Below are 25,337 nucleotides of genomic sequence, written 5' to 3'. Positions count from 1 at the left end.
TACTTCCGAAATTATTTTTGTAAAGATACGAGGAGCCACCGATACCCCAAAGGGGAGACATTGGTATTGTAGATGGGTGTAGACCTGCCCCAGCTGCACAACCAACCTCAGGAATTGTTGATGCTCTCTGCTGATTGGCACATGATAATAGGCATCGGTAAGGTCTATCACTGCCATGTAACATCCTGGATACAGCAGTTTTACCGCCGTTCTTAGAGTCTCCATTTTGAATTTTTCCACTCGGATGAATGTTTAATTCTTTTAAGTTGAAAATTGTTCTTAATGACCCATCCGGTTTTGGAGTGAGGAAAAGGGTGCTGTAAAACCCGCTCCCCATTTCCTGTGGAGGTACTCTTACCAGGACTTTGTCTAAAAGAAGACGAACTTCTTTTTCGAGAACTGATTCTTTTTGGCCACCCGAGTAACTTTTATTCGGTGAGGAGGCAGGGAGATGAAGTTTAATCGTAGGCCGTCTGATAACAAGTTGATTATCCATTGAGACGGCTGTAAGGTTACCCACTGATGGACAAAAAACCGTAACCTTCCCCCCACCTGGAATATGGCGTCATTGTTTGGGATCTGGTTTTGGAGGTTTATTGAAAAGAAAACCTCTCTCTTTTTTCACCCCAGGGTTTCCCCCGTGTGGTTCTATCCGTTGGGCGGCCCCGGCCTCTACCTGATCCTCGAAAGGACCGACGATTGTCATACCAACGTCGTTTAAAGAAGGGAGGTGGAGGAAAGTGTTTCTTCTTGTCCGCCGCTTTTTCTAAAATTTCATCTAAAGCCCTGCCGAATAAATATTGCCCCTCACAGGGTACAGCACAGAGCTTCACTTTTGATTGAAAATCAGCATTCCAGTTTTTAACCATAACGCTCTTCTTCCTGAATTAGAGAGGGCACTAAGCCCGGGCAGCAAACCGTACCGAATCAATGGCAGCGTCCGCCAGGAATCCCGCTGCATTTTTGAAGTGGAGGGATGACTTCTAGAAGTCTGTCCCTTGGACACTTGTTTATTTGGTCGCTTAGTTCCTCTAGCCATTTAACCATGGCACGGGCAGTGCAGGTAGCCGCTACTCCAGGCTTGAACACCCAAGTTGAGGCTTCCCAGGCTGATTTTAGAAAGGCATCCGCCTTTTTATCTAGGGGGTCTTTTAGGGCCCCCATATCCTCGAAGGGAAGTGCTATGCCCCTGGAGGTACTTGCGATAGCCGCGTCCAACCTAGGCGCTTTTTCCCCATTTCTCGCAAATTTCCTCATCAAAGGAATATTTACGTCTTAAGGCCTGGGGCACTGAAATCCTTTTATTCGTTTTTTTCCATTCTTTTTTGATAAGATTTAATATGTTATCGTGAAAAGGGAAAACTTTCCGTTTTTTATCTTCTAAATTACTGAACTTGGAGTCCTGAATAGTTTGTTTTTCTTTTGGCGTCTCAACCCCCAGGGTGGACCTGACCAGTTTTAGCAACTTCCCCATGTCCTCTGATAACATATATGGCCGGCCACACTCTTCATCTGAAGAGTCCAGGTCCGAAACCTCCTCGGGCGGAAGTTCCCCCAGTTCACCCTCGGATTCTACGTCAGATATTTGGGCAGGCGTAGAGGGCGGGTTTACGGAGCTCTGCAATCCATGATGCTTTAACTGCTCCTTTACAGTGCTGTGCACTTCCTTTCTCACAATATCCTTTATATTCTGAAGCAATGATGATGACTCTTCAGATACAGTTTTTTCTATGCATGAGCGGCACATACGCTTCTCATATGCTTTGGGAAGGCTTCTAACACAGAGTGCACACACTTTATGCTTTTGTTTAGAGGTAAATTTTATATATATATATACACACATACACACACACATACATATTCATACATATACATACACACACATATATACACACACACACACATACGGAAAACAGAGTTACTAACATGTTTTTTTTTTTTTTTGCCTTACACAGGCACTCACCCACCGGACCCTTAGTACCACGACAGGCTGTGGGTTCTCTGCTGGGATCGCTGATTCCATCGGATCTGCCATCTTGCAGGAGACAGTTACCGGTGCCTGCTTGCCGCCTTGCAGTTTAAATATGGCCGGCCAGGAAGCGGTGTGTGCGCCCCTGAACTTACTCCCCCCCGGGGAGTGTCAGCACACCGTTCCTTCAGCTTACAGCGTCACTTCCGGTTCTCACCCGGAAGTACCTCCATTCACTCGGCGCCAGGGTCGTGATGGACACGCTTTCACCTTCTCCTCCGGCCAGGAGCGGACGCCGGGGAGTCCGCAGTGGGGAGAACGCACATGCAGCCAGGTATGGAGGCGACGCGCGCACGCCGCTGCTCCCACCGCGGACCTCGGTCAGAGACCGACCTTAGCAAGGGAGACCTCTCCCCATGCAGCACCGCAGGTTCCCCGCAAGAACAGGAAACCAAACTGAGGAGAGAGGTGCCACCCCCATCTTTTATCTCCTATGCAGGTTTCCTGTTCTTGGGGGCGGGACCATCTCTCATGTACCGGTGCTGTCATGGGGAAGGGAAAAGAAAGTTCCAAACGATCTGCTACGACGTACGATTCTCAGCAGGGTCCCTGATCGCTGCTGCGTGTCAGACACAGCGATATCGTATGGATATCGCTGGAACGTCACGGATCGTACCGTCGTAGCGACAAAATATCGGATTACGTACCGGTAATGCTCTTTTATAGAGCCCACGACAGCACCCACTGAGAGAGGGGATCCGCCCCTAGGAACAGGAAACCTACAGAGAGATAAAAGGGGCGGCCCCCCCTCGCTCCTCAGTTGTTTTACAGAGAATAAGGAGGAACCGCCGCCAGGTTTTTTAGTTAACAGGTTCAGGCATATATACATATTTACCAGTTCATATCATATTACTCTATTATATACATCTCCCTATTAAGGCACCACGTGCAACTAAATAAAGAAAAAAGGGAGGGATTTGAATGGGTGCTGTCGTGGGCTCTATAAAAGAGCATTACCGGTACGTAATCCGATATTTTCTATTCGCCACGACAGCACCCACTGAGAGATTTTCAGAGACTATATACTGGGTGGGTTAACTGAATCAAGAACCGAAACCCCAAAGGTTAGGTCAGAAGCAGCAGATAGATCTAATCTATAATGTCTATAGAAGGTGTTTGGTGAAGACCAAGTTGCAGCCTTACATATAAGATCTATCGGCACGTTCGCCCTTTCTGCCCAGGAGGTCGATACGGCTCTTGTGGAGTGTGCTCCCACATGCATTGGAGGATCTCTTCCTCCAGCTTTATACGCCAGGACTATGGCATCTCTTATCCAGCGTGACAGCGTGTTCTTTGTAACTCTGGAACCCTTGGTTTTTCCCTGAAAAGATACAAAGAGAGCCCTACTCTTCCTCCAGTCCCTAGTCTTCTCTAAATAGGCTAGAACAGCTCTCTTAACATCTAGGGTATGAAGCCTGGCTTCTTCTGGAGTTGAGTGGTCTTTATAGAAGGTAGGTAACAAGATCTCCTGGGATCTATGAAAGCTAGTGGCTACCTTAGGAAGATAACAAGGGTCCGTTTTCAGAATTATTCTATCGGATGTCACGGATAGATAAGGAGGGTCAATTGATAAGGCATGGAGGTCACTCACTCTTCTAGCGGATACCAGGGCTACTAACAGTATCGTTTTTAGCGAGATGTTCTTTATTGAGGCCGCGTCTAGAGGCTCAAACGGGCTTTGTGTCAAGGCATCTAGGACTAGAGATAGATCCCACTGAGGCACCTGTGGTATATGAATAGGTTTTGATCGTTCACATGCTGATATAAAACGCGAAACCCATCTATCTCCTGCCACATCATAACTAAAGAGTGCTCCCAGAGCTGAGACCTGGACTCTTAGGGTATTTACAGACAGTCCCAATTCAAGCCCTTTTTGTAAGAACTCCAATATTGAAATTATGGGTACCTCAGCGGAAAGTTGTGTAGTATGAAATTGAAGGAATTTTCTCCAAACCCTGATATAGATTTGGGTAGTAGACGGCTTCCTACTCTTCATAAGAGTATCTATAAGCCCAGTGGAAAAACCCCTTAAAGTTAGTAAGTGCCTCTCAAATTCCATACAGTCAGATTCATGCCTTTTACCCGAGGATGGAAAAATGGTCCCTGAGACAACAGGTCCTTGGACTGAGGCAGGATCCAAGGGTCTGTAGTTGACATCGCCCTGAGCCATGAGAACCATGGCCTTTTGGGCCAGAATGGGGCCACCAACAGGACTCTTGCTCCCTCCTCCCTTATTTTTCTGATTACTATAGGTAATAGGTTCCATGGAGGGAATGCATAGGCCAGGTCGAATGTCCATGGCACCTGAAGGGCATCGAATATGTCGGGTTTGTCCAGTCTGCAAAGGGAGGCAAAAGTTTTGACCTGACGGTTGGACCTTGTTGCGAACAGGTCTATTTGAGGTACTCCCCATCGGTCTGTTATTAATTTGAAAATCTTTCTGCTGAGCATCCATTCCCCTTGATGAAGGGTATGGCGACTGAGGAAATCTGCCCGAACATTGTCTATGCCTCTGATGTGCACCGCTGATAAGGACAACAGATGACTTTCCGCTAAGGTCATGATGTCCGATGAGATTTTCATAAGATTCTCTGACCGTGTACCTCCTTGATGGTTCAAATAGGCTACTGCCGAGGTGTTGTCCGAGAGGACCCTTGTGTGAGAGCCTCGTAGCTGGGGAAGAAAGCGGAGTAGGGAGTAATATATGGCTCTTAATTCTTTTACATTAGAGGAATTAGTCAGTTCTGATCTGGACCAAAGGCCCTGAACCACCTGATCTTTAAAATGTGCTCCCCAGCCTTCCGGACTAGCATCCGTGGTTACTATGGTAGTAGGGGTGATGACCCAAGGTACCCCCTCTGATAGATTTCCCCAATCTAACCACCATGTAAGGGAGTGTACTACCTCTGATGATAAATAAATTGTTCGGTCCAAATGTCCTTTTTTAATGTCCTCCTGCAATATAAATTTCTGGAGCTGCCTGGTATGGAATTGCGCCCATTTAACCGCAGGGATACAAGATGACAATGAACCTAGTAATGACATGGCATTTCTAAGAGACATGCTACGTCTTTTGATTGCCAGGCTTACTTTGCCAACAATAGAAGACTTCTTATCATCAGGTAACCGACAAATTTGGTCCACTGAATCCAGAAGGAGTCCTAGGAATCTCTGACAAGTGACAGGTTGGAGTCTGGATTTTTCCCAGTTGACAATCCAGCCTAGCGTTTGTAAGGAAAACGCCACCTCCTCCAACCTTTGTTTACACTGTAAGGAGTTTTTTCCCACAATTAGTAGGTCATCCAGATATGGAATGACCAGAGTGTCTTTTAAACGTAGAAAAGACATTACCTCCAATAGCAATTTGGTAAAGACCCTAGGGCCCATGGATAGGCCAAAGGGCATTGCTCTATATTGTAAATGGCGAATTTGCCCGTCTATAATTACTGCTACCCGAAGGAACTGCTGGTGTGACTGGTGTATAGGAAGATGGTAATACGCATCTTTAAGATCCAGTACTACCATGTAACAGTTTGGGAACAGATTTTTAATGGCTGACCGAACAGATTCCATTTTAAATGTTGTGGGTTTTATGAACGTGTTCAGTTTTCTCAGATTAAATATAGTTCTATAGGATCCGTCAGGTTTAGTAATCAGAAACAAGGGGGAGTAGAACCCCATCCCTGTTTGAGATGACGGAACGTCTATCAAAACCCGTTTGACAAGAAGGGACTTAATTTCTATCTCCAGAGCTTCTTGTTGTAGTCTGGACTTTAGGGAGGTGAGCAAGAAGGAATCCGGAGGTTTTCGAATAAAGTCTAGGGTGAGGCCTGAGGATATTAATTTTAAGGCCCATGGATTAACAGTTATTTCATTCCATTGATTTATAAATCCTAGAAGTCTACCGCCCACTGGTGGAATAGGGTTCCCGGAATTTCTCAGCTGGTTTGAAGGGACGTTTATTAAACAAATTGCCCTTTTGCCTGAACTCTTTGTTCCTCCATTCTTTAAAGCCTCCCTTTCTGCCAAATGATGGCTTCCTGAATGCCCTTCTGTAAGAAGGAACAAATGGATTAGGGAAGCCCTTCTTCCGCTCACCCGCTTTAGTGAGAATTTCATCCAACACACTTCCAAAGAGGTACTCACCCTGACAGGGTATGGCACATAATTTGGATCTAGACTGGGCATCACCCTTCCAGTTTTTTAGCCATAAAGCTCGGCGAGCAGTATTGGAGAGGCTAGCTGTTCTGGCCGCCAGGCGGAGAGAGTCCACGGAGGCATCGGATATAAATGCTGCAGCACCTTTTATCAAGGGAATTGACGCCCGTAACTTCTCTCTAGAAACCCCGTTTCTGATATTTTGGTCCAGCTGCTCCAACCAAACCAGCATAGACCTACTGGTACATGTGGCTGAGATTGCTGGCTTGAAGGCAGTAACACAGGCCTCCCATGATTTTTTAAGGAGTGCATCCGATTTTCTGTCCATGGGATCGGACAAGGAACCTGCGTCCTCTACGGGTAAGGTGGAACGGCGAGATGTAGATGCTACTGCCGCATCGACTTTCGGTACTTTAGCCCAGGAATCCATATCCTCGTCATCAAAGGGGTAGCGTCTCTTGCAGGGTATTGGCACAAACCCCTTTTGCCCTTTACCCCATTCTTTTTTAACGAGGTCTTTTATGGCCTGATTTACAGGAAATACCTGGCCTTTCCTCTGAGAAAGACCAGCGAACATAAGTTCCTGTGGCGTTTGGGGTTCTTTTGACTCAGCCAACCCCATCGTACTTCTTACTGACTTTATTAAACTGTTGACACCGTCAGTAGGAAAACAGACATAGTTCTGTTCCCCTGATGATTCAGACGATTGAGACACATCCGAATCCACCTCCCCACTCTCTGCTGACGTGTCAGCTTTAGGTGAGGACTTTCTCCTACTCCTTTTTTCCACATTAACAGAGGGGCCCCCTCCTAATGACTGCAGCTCCTCACGAATTATAAGCCGTATGTCATTCATTTTAACCGACTCCTCCTGCTGCAAGGTATTATTTATACAGGCTTGACACAGCTTTTTAAGATAGGAGTCAGGCAGGGGCTCAGTACATATAGCACACTGTTTATGCTTTGTTTTCCCCGTCCTCTTTGCCTAAAAACATAAGCAGAGGAAATACTTATAAGCTCTCTTGAAGCTATATAACATTCACCCAGAAGCACATGTATCTACCGGTTGCTGGGTTTGCCTGGCCTGGGGTGTGGAACGGGACGATCTCCCTCCTGATTTCACAGTGGAATCACTCCTCTTAGAGTGTCCACCATCTTTAGTTCTGGCATCACTACTGGGAATCAGTAGGTCCTCCATAGGGCGCACAGAGACTTCCTCTTGGGACGACATGACAGCGCGCCGTCTGTCCCTGCTCATGTGCCTTTTATAGTGTAGGCTTTTCACACACACACACACTTCCTCCCCCTTTTTTTTTTTTTTTTTACCTGATACCTTGGTGCAGCGTCAGGGGGCATGGAGAAACCGCCAGAGGAAACCAATATGGCGGTTCCCCCGGAAATAGACTGCTGACCTCCTGGGGGCAGGGATCCACTTCCGGGATGCGGCTCTACTGCGCATGCGCCGGCGTCTCAGCCGGCCGGCTTTCAAAGCGCTACCTCTCCCACGTCACCGCCATACCTGAGGGACTGGGAAACAGCTGATGACCACTCCACACACTTCGGAGGGTATCGCCACCTGGGTCCGGAAACCTGCTTGCTTCAGGTAAGTCGATCAGCCCAGGCACACCGCATCACCGGCCATCCCTTACAACGATGTCCCAGCAGGGAGATCGTTGTCCACCGACTGTAACAGATGAGGGGGGAACCAACAGGAACGCCCGACTGTTTACTCACTCTGGAGCCCCTGTTGCTCAGCAGAGACGCACAGGCGGCATCCAGGCAAGTTTTCCTCTTGCAATTAGTTTCAGAGAGTCTTCTCTGTAGGTTCCCCTTTAGGAACAGGAAACCAACTGAGGAGCGAGGGGGGGCCGCCCCTTTTATCTCTCTGTAGGTTTCCTGTTTTTAGGGGCGGATCCCCTCTCTCAGTGGGTGCTGTCGTGGCGAATAGAAAAGTGCCACTGAGACTGTACCCTTACACTAGTCAGTTTTAAAATTTGGCCAAGTCAGGAACGGGATTAAATGACAGCCGGTCAGTAAAATTTTACAGATCACCAGTCGTTTAGTGCTGCTGGTAGGTCCAAGTAATCAGATCCTTATAGTTGCGGTATGCTATATGCTGATGACCCTACTACACCTTTGTACGAGTTTGATATAACAGATTCTCCAGTCCGAGTCATTTAAAGCATAAAACAACACACAGTGATTATAAAAAAAAAATTTATTCAAAGTCAATGTTTGCATTCAAACAAATGAAATTCTACAGCAACAATCCACTGTACTTGGCTCACTAAAATGTTAAGATCAATGTTCTTGTACAAATTCTGCACAAGACCAAAACACAAAGAACGTAACTAACAAACTGCTTCTTCCACAAATGTAATGCAACAAAGCATTTAATATAATCCACGCCAGCCAGCTGTATTCATCCCCTCATGTTGTCCAAAGTAGCCCCCACTGTTTCCAGAATTCCCCCTTCCTGTGGGAAAAAAAAAAAAAAAGTTTAAATTAAGTCATAATCCGTTCTCACAAATATTATAATTGTGAAAAAAAAAAAATACAGTACTAGAAACAAACAAAAAACAAGACTCACACAAATTATCTACTCCAGCACCAAACGTGATTCCACCTGTATTTAACCATAAAATGGGAATTCCATCTTTATTTAACCATGTCAGATACAGATGCTCAACAATAACTATAGCAAAGCCTTAAACTTTTTGGGTGTAATTACTGTACGACATTTTCCCTTGGTAACTCTTTGCAATTTTCCAGTAATTTGTGTACATGACAGATCTGTTATATCATTTGCTTCAGTGTAAATACTAAGCCTGCAGAGTAGTGTTTGTGGCCAATGTTTGATCACACGATCAGATAATCAGATCAAGACAGAATTTCTGCAACAAACTATATTACACGTGGATTCATTTATCATGAGCTTCACCTTTTGTAGTGCCAAAGATGAAATGGAACTTCTCATTATAAAGTTGACATTGGGGGAATACACATACCCAATTGGGATTTTTCTGCTACGTGCTGTGAGGTTTGAAAAGTATGTACATACAGGTACTGTGGTGTAAATTAGAGCAGATTATTGGTGCACAGATAGTCTGAAGTCTAAAACATACAGAAGATGATCATGTGGGAGCCCCAAGTATTTATCAGCAGCCTGTGTCCAGATACAAAGATAACTGTTGCAGTGTAAGTAACAGGAAAAATCTAATGATTATTCTATAATTATTCCAAGACCGGCAGCATTATGGTTAAAAACCATGCTTGTTATTTGGCCTCTGTATTAAAGAGCAAGGTCTGGATAACCTGCTTGTTACCAAATACAGTAAATGATGGGTGAACACTCGGCACATTGTCACAATAGCAACTACTGCCTCGTTTGTCAAGAAGCAGACTGGCAGAGCTCCTTTACCTACACAATGGACTATCGGCATAATGGAAATTGCAGCATTTGCTTTAAAGGGGCATTCCAATCGCAAATATTTATGGCAATTACATTGGATATGCCATAACTGACCTATAGATGCAAGTATTTGCGCCTCAGGAATGAGTCTTCTGCTGCTGTGACTGGGAAAAGGTCCACTGCATGTATGGCTCTATTCACATTCATGAGAGTTTGGGAAACAAGCCGGAGTTGGCAAGCTAAAAAGAAAAGCTGGCCAGTGTCATTTATAGTATAGACACTAGCCATATCATAGATGTCAGACCGTATGTAGTTTTAAGAGGGTATTTCAGTGAGCCTCACCACATTAATAGCCGATGGAAAAAAATAATCTATGAGGACTTTGAATTGGCCTACGCTGCCTTACAGATCATTTTCAAAGGTTAGTAATAGCCACAATGAATTACATAAACCCATCACAGGTAGAAGCATACAAAATAAAAAAAAATTAAGAATGCAATTTCATACATTACCATATCCACCAAGACCATCAGGATTTGCATAACATCCACTGTAGTTTCCAGTCATACCCATTCTCCCTACTGCACCATACCCTGAGCCATCTGTAGGGAAAACATTGGAGGGGGGGAAAGTGACTACAATGCATGACACTGGGGCAAACCAGAGTATAATGGTTTTGAACATGACTCACCTAGTGCATCTCTACCATAACATCCCAATCCTGTGCCCATGCCTGCGCCCATGCCTGCACCCATGCCTGCACCCATTCCTGCTCCCATGCCAGCACCCATTCCAGCACCACCACCAGCAGTGGAATTCAGGAACAACTCAATATACCGATGCTCTGTAAGAAAAAAAAAAAACCACAAACTTTAACTATACAAGTTCCCATATAGCTACTCAACTCGAGAAATGAGTAACAGAGCGTTTACATACGCATATTGTTTTTATCTTTAGACATGGCTGCTACAGCATCCTCATGGGTTGCGAATTCAACATCAGCTTCACCAGTGGCCCTTCCATCCGTTCCAATGTCAATATGAACTCTGATTGGTGTCAGTGGTGAAAAGAACTGAACACAAAAGGGCAGATATTTAGACGCTCATTCACCTTGTAGTGGTCAAACATTCATGATATATAGTTATTCCTCATCAGCCCACATCCCACCCAAGCATATTCTCACTACACCAAGAGTTTTATTTAGTAAAGAAAGGTCCATTATTATGATTGCAGAATAGTCTTTACATGGAGGTCTCATTTCTGGTAAATTTCAAGGTTAAAGAGTGAAATCTTTTACATGCTACTGCGACTGAACAAGTCATTACAACTGCGCAAGTCACAAACTCCATGTTCAGCTCCATTTATACTATTGCAAAGTCACACCAGAAATACCCAGCTACTTACATTGGCAATATCGCTTTCAGTGGCACGGAAAGGCAAGCCTCGCATATGAACAAAGTGCCCGCTGTGAAAGCCGGAGCCTGCATCCCCAGCTCCAGTATAACCCTGCGACATAGCTAAGAATAAAAACAAAAATTATAATATATACACTTTAATTTCTGTTACAGAAAGAACCAAAAAAAAACCACATCTTTATAATATGATTGAACCAGCAGATGTTAAAGGGAACCTGTCACCTAATTTTGGCCCTATAAGCTTCGGCTACCGCCATCAGAGGCTTATCTACAGCATTCTGTAATGCTGTAGATAAACAGCTCCCCCATGTAACCTGAAAGATAAGTTAGATTATACTCACCGATGGGTGTCACAGGTGCAGGTCCTCCCATCTTCATACAATGTCGTCCTCTTCCTTGCTTCTGTTGCAGCTCCTGCACAGGCGTATTGATTTGCCCTGTTGAGGGCAGAGCAAAGTACAGCAGTGCGCAAGGAAAGGTCAGAGGCCCAGCACCTGCACACTGCAGTACTTTACGCTGCCATCAATAGGGCAAATCAGTACGCCTGCGCAGGAGCTGCAACAGAAGCAAGGAGGATGATGACATCGTATGAAGATGGGGGGGACCCGAACCTGCGACGCCCATCGGACCGCACTGAACCGGGACCGCCCCCCCAGGTGAGTATAGTCCAACTTGTTTTTCTCATCTTTCAGGTTACATCAGGGGCTTATCTACAGCATTACAGAATGCTGTAGATAAGCCCCTGATGGCGGTGGCCAAAGCTTACAGGGCCAAAATTAGGTGACGGATTCCCTTTAACCCACAAAGTTCTCCCTAAAAACACATTAGAACATCAAAGATCATATTAGCATTACTACCTCTCAGGAGGCTTCATGGCTCATCAGTCACCCAATATGGCTGCCAAACACTAGTTAGGCCCCCAGGTTTTCCTGCTAACCCCCCTCCCATATTAATGTACACTGGGCTTGTCCTTATGTGTGTACTGAAAAAGGAGCCAGTTATTGACAGACCTTTGGGGATTGCTCATCTCCCTTTATAAAGCATCAGGCGTGTAAAAATACCATAGCCTGATCATTTTATGACATCTGCCACATGCACACTGAATGGATTGCTGCAGAATCAGCAGGTGTGGTCAACATCCAGAGTGATAAATGTAAAAATCTATCACAAGCCATACTTTGTTTTCAGTAGGACATCCTTGAAAAGGAAAATGTAGTCTCTACTGATTTTCAACAGTTTGAGATGGAAAAGGGAACAAGATCTGCCAGATTAATTTTGTCAAAAGTCTGGGAGCTAGATTTGCCTTGAAATGGCTCTACATGGACCCGAGTACTGTGGATTACCATTTTAAGCTCCAACTAAAAGACTATTTCAATATATTTATAATGTCAAAAGAATGTCCCCAGGGACATACCTCTACCTTCTCTCAGTCGATCATCAAAACCATCTGCCCCATATCCATAGTTGTTGTATCCACTGTACTCATCAAATCCACCATAACCTAGAACAGACAAGGGAAATAGCGCAAAATTTCAAACAAATGAAAGCATATTACAGCCGAATATTAACTTTTTATCATATCCACTAAAGACATATTAACCCCATCTCAATCAATGTACATCAGCCTTTGATACGGACTGAGCCCTCATCTTTCCCCACACTTGATGGCTGATTAAAACAGCTATCAAAAGCCTTTGGAATCATATTGCTAGGCCAGTTTTACTGTATATTGAAAATAGTGCATAAAAAACCATTATGGAATTGCACTTTTTTGTTATTTCACTGCACTTAGAATTCTTTCCCCATTTTCCAGTACAATATTGCAGAATGAATGGTGTCATGCAAAAGTGCAACTAGTCCTACAAAAAAAACACAACATACATCTATATACAGCATATAGCAGGGGGGGGAGAAAAGAAAGAAAAAGGTTATGGCTCTTGGAAGTGAGGAAAAAAAAAAATAGATGGGGTGAAGGGGTTAAGTTTGACCAAATGCATTTTCATGTTCACAAGTTGTAAATGCAATACACAACATAAGTAGAAAAATCTGCAACAAGTGGATAAGGGTTTTTACTAAAACAAAGACTGCAGATTTATTGCACGTGCGGATTTTGCTATGAAAAATTTATATGCGTACAAATATTTTCAGTGCAAGTAAAAGGCCATCAAAAATTAACATAAAGCGAAGATTTACAAAGCAGTAGTGCATGTGTAACTTATTACTTACCACCCCCATAACCTCCACTGCCACGCATGCGGTCATACATGTTACCACCACGGCCAGCTCCGTAAAAAGCACCTCGACCTCCTCCCATTGGTCGGTCATATGGGCCAGGGCGCTGCCCCATCATCCTCCTAGGCGGATCGTATGATGATCTAATTTCACTTCTGCTGCTTTTAAATATCTCAATGTATCTATGCCAGAGTTGTTTAAGAGAAATAATGTAAGTAAGGATTAAACAGAAAATGCCTAGCTTCAAAAATAATATCTATAGTGGCTCCACGGAATGTATAAGCGGTACTATAGGCTTCTGTACAACCCAGTAAAAAGCTCAGAAAATGGAAAGCCGATTCTCAAAGAAAGCATTGGAAGAGAATATTGGTAGATACCACTGTTTTATTGACTGCAAAGAGATTTTATTTACGATTTAACAAAAAAATAAATTAAATAAAAATGTAAAATAAAAACCTCCCCTCCCACCACGGAGCCCAAAATAATAGAGAAAACATGAAACAAAACAGAAATATAACCATCCCGTTCTGTCCATCCCCACCTGTGCCCTATTCTTTCCTTGTGTTTCCCCAGAGCATTTTCTGCTATCTCCTTTGTAGCAAACTGCACGAAGGCCTCCCCTGTGCTTCTCCCCTGGTAGTCCATCGTCAATGTTATCCCATTTGGCAGGATTCTCAACCCTTTAACCCAAGGACAAATAACCCCATCAAGGGGAACAGTGTTAAAGGCTGCAACAAACCCATCTTAACAATACCGACAACTTTATAATAATCCCAATAGCCTAACATCAGCTCACATTTATGTTTAGCTCCCGCCACCCCGCAATGTTAACATATCTACAACATGATACTTAGGGCTCATTCACACTACACACTTCATTGTCAAATGGTATTTGGGGGGAAAAAAATTGTAATATAAAAAACACAAACCAAACTATTCCAGAAGGAGAAAAACTTCCTGAATGAAAGGTTTTTCCTACTGCTAGAATAAAACCCTGTTTTTACAGAAGAGAACATGGACAAGTAACACGCCAGTGTAAATGAGCCAACCATTTAGCATACTTCTAGCTTAGCATGTTACAGTACAGCGGCTTCTGATTAATGAAGAGCATTAGGAATCTGCTGCAAGACTCCACTAAAGAAGAATCACAGCATTACGGAACTAGAGGTACCTGAGAAAAACTGCACAACTTCTTCCTTGCTGCAGCCAAATGGAAGCCCACGGAGTCTGACTGTCCCGTCCGTGTCAGACTCCGTCTCGGAGGAATTGTGTTTTAAAACCCATTCCATTTCTGTATTGTTCGACTTGAAAACTAGAACAGCAAAAATAGGATTAATAGGATAGTTCACTAAATGCATGGCCCGATGACATGCTGTGATGATCTACAGAACATTAGGATGGCAGAAGTCCTTACCTTCAATGTACCTGTGGCCCATATATTTACGGTCTTTCTCCACTGCTTTTTTGAGATCGTCTTCTGTTTCCAGTACAATGAAGGCTTCCCCACTAGGACGACCTTCCTTGGACATTGTGAAGTGAATGCCACCCACTCCGTCAGCAATACCGCATTCTACAAGTATAAAAGGCCAGTCTTAAGGGCTAAAAACACATCCAGCTATAGCTGCACCCTCTAGCCCCAACGTGTACTTTAGATTACAATTTCTCCCTTGTGGTCACCATTTTGCATAACTAGGGCTAGTTTAATGCTGGGTTTGTGTAAGACATTTCCGTGCCGTCTTTGTGAGAAGAATATAATCTCTACATACTGCATACCAGTTTATAGTTCAATCCAAATGTCATAACAATTCCTCACTAAACAAACAGCAGCATTGTGTGCATTACCTGAGAAAAACTCCAGCACCTCCTCTCGTGTGCAGGACCATGGCAATCCTCGCACTCGCACGATGCATTCGTCTGACATGGTTATAACTCTAAAGTGGAATAAAGACAATATTAACAGGACAGTGCAGGATGTTACGTCTTATCGTCACTGATAATATAGGGGACCGCTGAGATTACAATATCCCAAAAGGGTTAGTTGCCTTTGACCATTTTTTGTTAACAGAAATCTTTATCAATAAGCGGATCAGTGCCCCTCTCTGCGCAGCAGATTCTCTGGCTAATAGAGCGGAGCTCTAAACGTGGAAGTGGAAAGGATACTGTGTACAGATAAATAGCTCCAGTAACAGCCTGCCGGGAGGTGACTATACAGGTATATCCCTGTACCGGGAGCCTACAGGAAAATTACAGTATACAGGTAGGTCCCGGTACCGGAAGCCTGCAGCAAGGCGACTGTATACAGGGAGATCCCTGTACCGGAAGCCTACAGGAAAACCACAGTATACAGGTATATCCCTCTACCGGGAGCCTGCAGCAAGAATAGATTATATATATATATATATATATATATATATATATATATATATATATATATATATATATATAATATAGAGAGAGATAGATAGAGATATATAGCGAGAGAGATATCCATCTATCTACACACACGACTATCTATAGTGTGTGGCACTTTGACCCGTTGCTATGGGCTATTAGATAAACGACTATTGGTGTGCGGCCCTATTCCCACACCCCGCAGTCAGTGCTCCGGCAGCCCCATACAGAGCACAGCGCGTGTACTCGCAGTGCGCGGCCGGAGAGGAGCGCACCACCCGCGGCCGGAGAGGAGCGCACCACCAGCGGCCGGAGAGGAGCGCACCACCCGCGGCCGGAGAGGAGCGCACCACCCGCGGCCGGAGAGAAGCGCACCACCCGCGGCCGGAGAGAAGCGCACCACCCGCGGCCGGAGAGAAGCGCACCACCCGCGGCCGGAGAGGAGCGCACCACCCGCGGCCGGAGAGGAGCGCACCACCCGCGGCCGGAGAGGAGCGCACCACCCGCGGCCGGAGAGGAGCGCACCACCCGCGGCCGGAGAGGAGCGCACCACCCGCGGCCGGAGAGGAGCGCACCACCCGCGGCCGGAGAGGAGCGCACCACCCGCGGCCGGAGAGGAGCGCACCACCCGCGGCCGGAGAGGAGCGCACCACCCGCAGCCCGGCACCGCCAGAAGCCGCACACGCCGCCCGCACCCTCCTCCGCGCCTATTTTTTTACATTACTATTGTATTACAAAGAAGCACAAAATGGCGGCGGGCCGGCACTGAGCGCTGCACACGGGGCACGGGCCGCGATACTGCTCAGCGTAACCGAGAACACGGCAGTGACCGACCACTTGGCTGAAGCCGCAGTAACGGAGATTGGATGATAAACCGCTACGCAATCGCCCAGCATACAGGCGCGATGGCGCCGCTGACTGTTCCCACCTAAACGCTCACCTCACGGTGTGGAGCCACTTACCTGGCGTGTGAGCGGACGGGCAGAAAGCTGGAAAAGAGAATGGCGGAGTGCCGGGCGTTCCTTTCATACACACACACCACTCGTGGGGCGAGACGCGCTGCGTGGTGACGTCAAAACCGTCTCTAGTCGAGAGCGGGAAGGCAAGGCAGGAAATGACGCAGCGTGCACGTCGGTCTGTGGTCACGTGACCAGGAGCTTTTTCCGGCCTCGTGCTCCGGAGCCATGTCTGACATCGCCACACACAAAGGGAATAGGGCGGGAAGGGAAATAGTGGTGCGGGGAGAGCAGCGCGGCCTCAGGGTTAGGACAATTGGTTTTGTTTTTATGACATAATGTCACTGATTGAGTTGGTGCGTATTTTTTTGGCCGGGCACGGTCAGCCGCCGCCTCTTAGGCCCGGGTCACACATCGCCTGTTATATGCCCGGACCGGCCGCAGCTCCCCAGACTCGCCTATAAATCTATTTGCACCAACTGTACAGGCAATAATCACACTGACCCTGACTAGAGGCCTAGGACAGGGGGAGGCTGGCAGACCAGGGTCCCTGGGTGTGAGCACCGGCATCTAACCATGAAGATGCTGCAGCCACTAGTCACCACATTCACACTGCAGCGAGATAATCACAAAGTGAATGTTGGTCGTCTCACTGTTATCTTGCTGTGTAACATTATTGTTCTCGGCAGTGCACTGTCCTGTTTAACGCACTCTGGCTGACTACACAGAGCAATCCGGTATAAATCACTCGGTGGACATTGCTTACTCCGGTCTGCCTGTGTAAACAGGAATTTACACGACAGCCGGTGGTAAGCGTTTCCCGATGAGCGGTTGCACCGTGTCGCTGGGCGGTCCTCATAAGCAGACCTTAAAGGGGTTGTCCTGTGTAAATTGATAAAGCTGCGATCACTATGGGTGACTGCAGACTTCGGCCGGGTGCACACGCTACAGAAGTGGCAGCACTTTGAACGAAGCGCATGTTTGCTGCGTCTAAAGCGCTGCCATCTATTGAATGCAGGTGAATCCGCATGCGTTCGCCTAACCGTGGGGATGCACCGCGTCCAATATATCCTGTTGGTGAAATGTCTCTTGCGGAGACTAGCATCTCCGCATCTCACCTAGTGTATCCTCACCCATCCCTTGTAGATTGTGAGCCCTCGCGGGCAGCGTCCTCTCTCCTCCTGTACCAGTTGTGACTTGTATTGTTCAAGATTATTGTACTTGTTTTTATTATGTATACCCCTCCTCACATGTAAAGCGCCATGGAATAAATGGCGCTATAAATAATAATCTCCAGAAGAGAAATTGGCAAGCTGTGGTCTGGAGAGACGCACCTACCCTTATGAATACCCTCAGTGCAACCAATGTGCGCTGCTTAAATTCGTCGGATTCTGAGCTGGGACCAGAGGGTATATATGCTTTATACATACTGCTGGGCGTCTAATGACACCACCTCATTCAGTGCAAGTATATGGAGCTAGGCTGTGCCAACTAGTCAGGTTCTGTCTGGGAGTATGCATACCACACATATTGCTGTTCCCAGTTCAGAAACCAGTGTGTCCCTGCCCAGTGCGTGCACTGGGGAGGATTCATAAGTCTGCAGTCACACAGAGTGCAGACTTAACGATTTGGACCGGACTACCCCCTTAAAGGGGACCTGTCACCCCCCGGGTTTTTAACCAAAAGAGCCACCTTGTGCAGCAGTAATGCTGCATTCTGACAAGGTGGCTCTTTTAGTTCTGTGTGCTGTAACTGCCGAAATAATCAGTTTTATAATTTGTCCAAAATACCTTGTCTTCAGAAAAGGAGGCAGGCCTTTCCCCCCTGCTTTAGACGCCACACAGCTGTCACTTACATCTACTTGGCGCCGGGCGCTGCCTCCTCACCGCTGTTTTGAAATGATGCGGCGCCTGTGCTCTTTTCTCCTGCCTTAGGCAGACGCAGTGAGCGCTGGCAGTCTGTGCGTACATACGCCCTGCCTGTGAATCCCAGCCCCACAGTGTCTTATGATTCATTCAGGGTATGTGCACACGCTGCAGATTTTGCTGCGGATCCGCAGCGGATTTGACGCTGCGGATCCGCAGCAGTTTTCCCAAAGTTTACAGTACCATGTAAACCTATGGGAAAAAAAAACCGCTGTGCACATGCTGCGGAAAAATCAGCGCGGAAACGCAGCGGATTATTTTCCGCAGCATGTCAATTCTTTGTGCGGATTCCGCAGCGGTTTTCAACCTGCACCAATAGGAAAGTGCAGTTGAAAAACCGCAGAGGAATCCGCAGAAGAAACCGCGAGAAAATCCGCAGTGAACACCGCAGTGGTTTTGCACTGCGGATTTTACAAATCCGCTGCGGAAAAATCCGCAGCAGAATCCGCAATGTGTGCACATACCCTAATACTACGGGGCTGGGATTCCTGGGCATGCGCATTGCGTGTCTAAGCCCCTCACCCTCTCCCACGGCCTGCTACACACACACACACACACACCTGCTGTCAGGATTTGGCAAGGTTCCAGGCGATTGCAGGGAGGAGCGATCAGCTGACGATACACGCTGTAGAAGGCGGAGGGACCTGGGTGAATGGCTTAGACACGCAGTGTGCATGCCCAGGAATCCCAGCCCCGTAATGTGAATAAATCATAAGTCACTGCAGGGCGGGGATTCACAAGCAGGGCGGCCGCACAGGCGCAGTCACGGAGACTGCATATGAGGAAAGACGGGCAGCGCTCACTGCGCCTGCACCAGGCAGGAAAAAAGAGCGCAGGCGCCGGCTATTTTCAAAACAGCGGTGAGGAGGAGGTGGTGCCCGGCGCCAAGAAGATTTGAGTGACGGCTGTGTAGCGTCTGAAGCAGGGGGGAAATGCTGGCCTCCAGGACGGAAGACAAGGTATTTCTGACAAATAACAAAACTGATTATTTCGGCAATTCCAGCACCCAGAACTAAAAGAGCCACCTTGTCAGAATGCAGCATTACTGCTGCACAAGGTGGCTCTTTTAGTTTGAAACGACTGGGGGGGGGTGACAGGTTCCCTTTAAGTTTAGTTCACAGGCAATAGGTCTGGTGGCCATTCCTGCAGTCAGTATAACAATTGAAAGCTCCCTCAAAACTTGCAACATCTGTGGCATTGTGCTGTGTGATAAAGATGCACATTTTAGAGTGGCCTTTTTTGTGGTCACCCTAAGGGTATGCTTCCATGGTCAATAAACACTGGGTTTGACACTGCGTTCATCCGCAGCGTCAAACCTGCAGCGGCCAGATGTTACAGCATAGTGGAGGGGATTTGAAGCAGTCCCATCTCCACTATGTGTGCAGGGACCCCTCCAGCTTCCCTGCGGAGACGGACATGCGGCGCGTCTTTCCCGACCGCAGAATGTCAATTTATATTGCGGAGACGCTCCATCTCCGCAAGATAAATTTCCCATCCAATGTATAGGAACTCACAAAAATCGGAGAGGAAAACCGGAGAGAAAAATACAGCAAACCAAATAGAGGATAAGCAATTGCGCACAGCCGAAACTCCAAGCAACAGTCACAGATTACTTACAAGTGCTTCTCACCAACTTAGAATATCATCAAAAAGTTAATTTATTTCAGTTCTTCAATACAAAAAGTGAAACTCATATATAGAGTCATTACAAGCAGACTGATCTACTCCAAGTGTTTATTTCTGTTAATGTTGATGATTATGGCTTACAGCCAATGAAAACACAAAAGTCATTAGCTCATTAAATTAGAATAATTAACAAGAAAACACCTGCAAAGGCTTCCTAATAGTTTAAAAAGGTCCCTTAGTCTGTGTCAGTAGGTCCACAATCATGGGGAAGACTGCTGACTTGATATGTCCAGAAGGCAGTCATTGACACACTCCACAAGGAGGGTAATCCGCAAAAGGTGTCACGGCGCCACCTGCCGCCGCGTCTGCCGCTCTCTCTGGGCGCCGACATACTTACCACCTCCTGTGACCTCACTGGCACGCTGCACGCCCACCCATTAGAGCGCAGGACTCACTTCTGGAACATCACTTCCGGTCTAGTGATCACAGCATTACCGCATTATTTCACAGGCGACTGCACAGAGCAGGATGCACATCCCTCCTTTGACAAGCGGTGGACACCGCGTCAGACCGAGGACACACGGCCAGCAAGCATTTTGCGGTACTTTACCCCTCCCCACGGAGCGTCACATTTACCATAACCACCCAAGAGTAGGTGGTTCACGCTATACTCAGACCAAGTGATGACTGGGTACGCTCCACAAAATTGCAGTACGCAACTGAGGAAGGTATTCTAGACTGAAACGTTTATTGGTACTACAATAAAAATACAGAATTACACTTAAGTTGAGTGCCAGGTTCTTTTTGTATATACTTACCCATCCCGGCGCGCTCCAGCGGTGTGCGCGCGCCTTCCGGTCTCTTCTCCTGACTCGCCGCCGGTCCGTGGCTCTCGTCGTGTGCGCGCCTCTCTGCCCACACGCACTTCCTCTCTCTGGTCTGCAGACGCTCCGTTCCTCCACTCTATGATTCTGGAGGATCTTGACCCAGAAGTTCTGCAGCACTCGGTCTATTTTAGGTAAATCCTTCCTCTGCTCCATGCCTGATTGTCATTTGTCCTCATTTGACCCAGGTCCCTCTGTACCTTGCTCTGTCCTGTGCGTCCACCATACCTTGCTCTGTCCAGTGCGTCCGCCATACCTTGCTCTGTCCTGTGCGTCCGTCATACTCTGCCTGTCCTGTGTTTCCACCATACCCCGCCTGTCCTGTGTTTCCGCCATACCCTGCCTGTCCTGTGTTTCCGCCATATCCAGTCTGTCCTGGGCGTCCGCCATATCCTGCCTATTCTTTGTCTCAGTCATTGCCAGTCTGTCCTGTGTCTCCGTTATAGCCAGCTCTGCGTCTTTTCCGCTCCTACTTCCTGTCCCCGGGTATCAGCTTCTGCGGCAATAGTCTCCCTCGGGCCTGCCCCTAACACTCCCTGTATTTGGGGTGGTCCACCAGGCCAGCTCGCCCTTGGGAGGTTCATTGTCACGGTTCTGCGGGTTCACTTTAGGAGTTCCAAAAGATTTGACAAAGGGTCATTGCTAAAAAATCTGGCTGTTCACAAACTGCTGTATCCAAGCATATTAATGGAAAGTTGAGTGGAAGGAAGTGTGGTAGAAAAAGGTGCACAAGTAAACGGGATAACCGTAGCCTTGAAACGATTTTTAAGAAAAGGCCATTAAAAATTTTGGGGGAGATTCACAAGGAGTGGACTGCTGCTGGAGTCATTGCTTCAAGAGCCACCACACACAGACGTATCCAGGACACGGGCTACAAGTGTCGCATTCCTTTTGTCAAGTCACTCATGATCAATAGACAACTCCAGAAGCATCTTACCTGGGCCAAGGAGAAAAATAACTGGACTGTTGCTCTGTGGTCCACGGTGTTGTTTTCAGATACAAGTAAATTTAGCTTTAATTTCGAAATCAAGGTCCCAGAGTCTGGAGGAAGAGTGGAGAGGCCACAATCCAAGCTGCTGGAGGTCTAGTGTGAAGTTTCCACAATCAGTGATGGTTTGCGGAGCCATGTCATCTGCTAGTGTAGGTCCACTGTGTTTTTATCAAGACCAAAGTCAACGCAGCTGTCTACCAGGAAATTTTAGAGCACTTCATGCTTCCCTCTGCCGACTAGCTTTTTGGATATGGAAATTTAATTCTCCAGCAGGACTTGGCACCTGTCTACACTGACCAAAGTACCAATACCTGGTTTAAAAACAACAGTATCACTGTGCTTGATTGGCCAGAAAACTCACCTGACCTTAACCGCATAGAGAATCTATGGAGTATTGTCAAAAGGAAGATGAGAGACACCAGACCCAACAATGCAGACACGCTGAAGGCTGCTATCAAAGCAACCTGGGCTTCCATAACACCTCAGCAGTGCCACAGGCTGATCGCCTCCATGCCACACCGCATTAATGCAGTAATTGATGCAAAAGGAGCCCCGATTAAGTATTGAGAGCAGTTACTGAACATACATTTTAGTAGGAAAACATTTCGGATTTTAAAATAATTTTTCAAGCTGGTGTTATAAAGTATTCTAATTTACTGAGATAATGACTTTTGGGTTTTAATTGGCTGTAAGCCATAATCATCAACGTTAACAGAAATAAAGACTTGAAATATTTCACTCTGTAATGACTCTATATATGAGTTTCACTTTTTGTATTGAACAACTGAAATAAATTAACTTTTTGATGATATTCTAATTTAGTGAGAAGCATTTGTAGTTACATAGGTTGAAAAAAGACCTAGGTCCATTAAATTCAACCTTTCATAGATCAATACTGCATTGTGTGTCCATTTTTGCAATCAGTGTGTCAACGTGTCTTTTTAAACAAATCAGATTGCCTTCAATGTGTTCATTTTTACCATCAGTGTGTCTTCAGTGTATGGTTGGTGTATCCTTTTTTACTATCAGTGTGTTTCAGTGTGTCCGGTTTTACCATCAGTGTGTCATCCTTGTGTCCGTTTTTATCGTGTCCGTTTTTACTATCAGTGTGTCATCAATGTGTCTGTTTTTATCATCAGTGTGTCATCTGTGTGTTTTAACCATCAGTTTGTCATCCTTGTGTCCATTTTTATCATCAGTGTGTCATCTATGTCTTTTTTTGCCATCAGTGTTTCATCCGTGAGTCCATTGTTCCCATCAGTGTGTCCATTTTTACCAGTGTGTCATCCGTGTGTCCGCTTTTATCAGTGTCATCCTTGTGTCCATTGTTCGAGTTTGTCATCCGTGTCTGGTTTTACCAGCAGTGTCTCATCCGTTTTTCCCATTTTTGCCATCGAAACGTGTCGCTTTAACCCCTTGAATTCACATTGTACAGGGAGTTTTTCACTGCTGTAACATTTTTTAAATCAGGACCAATAAAATTTGACATTTTTAAGGACCCACGCGCATCGACACCTAATGTGTCTTCCTCAAGGTAAGCTCCAGAGTCAATGAACCTCTCCAGACTAGAGATTTCTGTGAGCCACCATGTGGCTGCTGTAAATCATATCGCTGCTCAAAGTCCGCTCTCCTTCACATATGCATATATAATGAATGAAAAGGTGGTGGGCATGCAGGACCATGGATCCAATAGAGCAGAGCTTTGTTCTAAGGAGTGGTGGGAGTTCCGTCCCTGCCCCCCCCCCCCCCCCAACTCCTCCAGTGATTAGCAATTTATCAACATTTATCTGGATAGATAAAAAACTTGCACTTTAATCTGACCCATTTAAAGAAACCACCGACAAACAACTCTCTATATTTTTCAAGGAGAGGAAATAACCGTAGCCAGGGAGTCTGCCCAGTAGACATTATTCACATCGACTATTTTCTATAAATTAATCCAAGTCTATCCTCACCACCAATATTGTGAAGATTACATTGTGCCTTATACTTAAACCAGATACATATTAACTATGTTAGGACTAAATGTGCTGTTCTCTCATTGACCTGGGCATATCGTACTATATCGCATTTGATCTTAACGCAACTTTCTGCTGGAACATGAACATGCTTCTTAACCATGCAGTGAAACTGGAGACATGCTGGGGGAGTTTCATGGAGGAAGTTAGAAGAAAAACCAAGCTGTCATTGTAGAGATCACATAATACCCACATGTAAAACAAACAGTACTTGCCTTGCTGTAGAGCAGGTCTTTCACCTTCTCTGGAGAAACTTTCCCTGGATGTAGGCTCCTTCTTTGCCATTATGTGACACTTCAGAGCACAGGAACACTTTGCTAAAGTCAATCAAAGGCTCTATGACAAACATTTCCTCCACTGATTTCAAAGCAGACTCTCCAAGTAGTACGTGACTGCGTCTGCAAGAAGTGGACAACTCGCAGCAATGAATGGAGCTGTCACACAGAGCCAATAACAAGTGGTGTAACCACTGCAAAAATCGTAGTTTTATCAAAACCGGCCAAGCGAAATATGATCTTTAGCTGGACTGCACAATGCCTGCAGCACTGAGATACTTTTTGAAAGGCCATTTTTTAAGTGAAATACAGGTTTTACTGGAGCTTTCAACTTGAAATTGCCTATTGGTATTAGAACTATGCACTTTCCTACTACTGTATGGTATAATCTGACAGCAACTTGTTCTAGGAAACAGTATTTTGCTTACAATTGGAGCACCGCCTGTTAAAGTATAGCTAGAATTTGCATAAGCAGTTCTAATGCTATTATTTATTTATATAGCAACATTGATTCTGTGGTGCTGTACATGAGGAGGGGGTTACATACAAATTACAGATGTCACTTACAGAAAGCAAACTAACAATTATAGACTGATACAGAGGGACGAGGACCCTGCCCTTGCGGGCTTACATTCTACAGGATGGTGGGGAAGGAGACATTAGGTTGAAGGTTGCAGCAGCTCTGATGTTGGTGAGGTGGTAGCTCCGGTAGTGGTGAAGAGGCAGCAGGGTCAGTGCAGGCTGTAGGCTTTCCTGAAGACGTGGGTTTTCAGGTTCCGTCTGAAGGATCCGAATGTGGTTGATAGTCGGACGTGTTGGGGCAAAGAATTCCAGAACATGGGGGATATTCGGGAGAAGTCTTGGAGGCGGTTGGGTGAGGAGCGAATAAGTGTGGAGGAGAGAAGGAGGTCTTGGGAAGACCGGAGATTACGTGAGGGAAGAGATCTGGAGATTAGTTCAGAGATATATGGAGGAGACAGATTATGGATAGCTTTGTAGGTCAGTATTAGTAATTTGAACTGGAT

The 25,337-nt window shown here is 46.0% G+C and overlaps 2 protein-coding genes across 8 annotated transcripts in view; one reads left to right on the top strand and one right to left on the bottom strand.

The window, feature by feature from the left end:
- Positions 1–2,201, top strand: part of RUFY2 (RUN and FYVE domain containing 2) — a 106,601-nt gene extending 104,400 nt beyond the window's left edge. The window contains exon 14 of the mRNA XM_077259015.1: positions 1,956–2,201. Within this exon, the coding sequence (XP_077115130.1) occupies positions 1,956–2,082 (127 nt within the window). The 3' untranslated portion in view covers positions 2,083–2,201. The remainder of the gene's footprint in view (positions 1–1,955) is intronic.
- A 6,194-nt stretch (positions 2,202–8,395) lies between these two features.
- On the bottom strand, positions 8,396–24,383 carry HNRNPH3 (heterogeneous nuclear ribonucleoprotein H3). 7 transcript variants are annotated; one of them, XM_077258999.1, is made up of 13 exons: positions 16,600–16,838; positions 15,089–15,177; positions 14,661–14,816; positions 14,418–14,558; positions 13,788–13,926; positions 13,241–13,428; positions 12,429–12,515; positions 11,004–11,116; positions 10,536–10,671; positions 10,291–10,443; positions 10,112–10,201; positions 8,778–8,813; positions 8,396–8,663 (listed from the first exon to the last, which is right to left on the bottom strand). In XM_077258999.1, coding segments are annotated over exons 2-13 (1,320 nt in total). In that variant the 5' UTR covers positions 15,168–15,177; positions 16,600–16,838; the 3' UTR covers positions 8,396–8,661. The 7 variants fall into 7 exon arrangements, with proteins under 7 accessions (XP_077115114.1, XP_077115111.1, XP_077115110.1 ...); XM_077259000.1 differs by having other exon boundaries at positions 8,423–8,663; positions 10,107–10,201; positions 16,600–16,735; XM_077258996.1 differs by lacking the exons at positions 8,778–8,813; positions 16,600–16,838 and adding an exon at positions 24,253–24,383.
- Positions 24,384–25,337: the final 954 nt, after the last annotated feature.

Source organism: Ranitomeya variabilis, chromosome 4 (genome assembly GCF_051348905.1).
Source record: "Ranitomeya variabilis isolate aRanVar5 chromosome 4, aRanVar5.hap1, whole genome shotgun sequence".
NCBI lineage: Eukaryota > Metazoa > Chordata > Amphibia > Anura > Dendrobatidae > Ranitomeya > Ranitomeya variabilis.
This window is presented reverse-complemented; position numbering and strand designations above follow the sequence as displayed.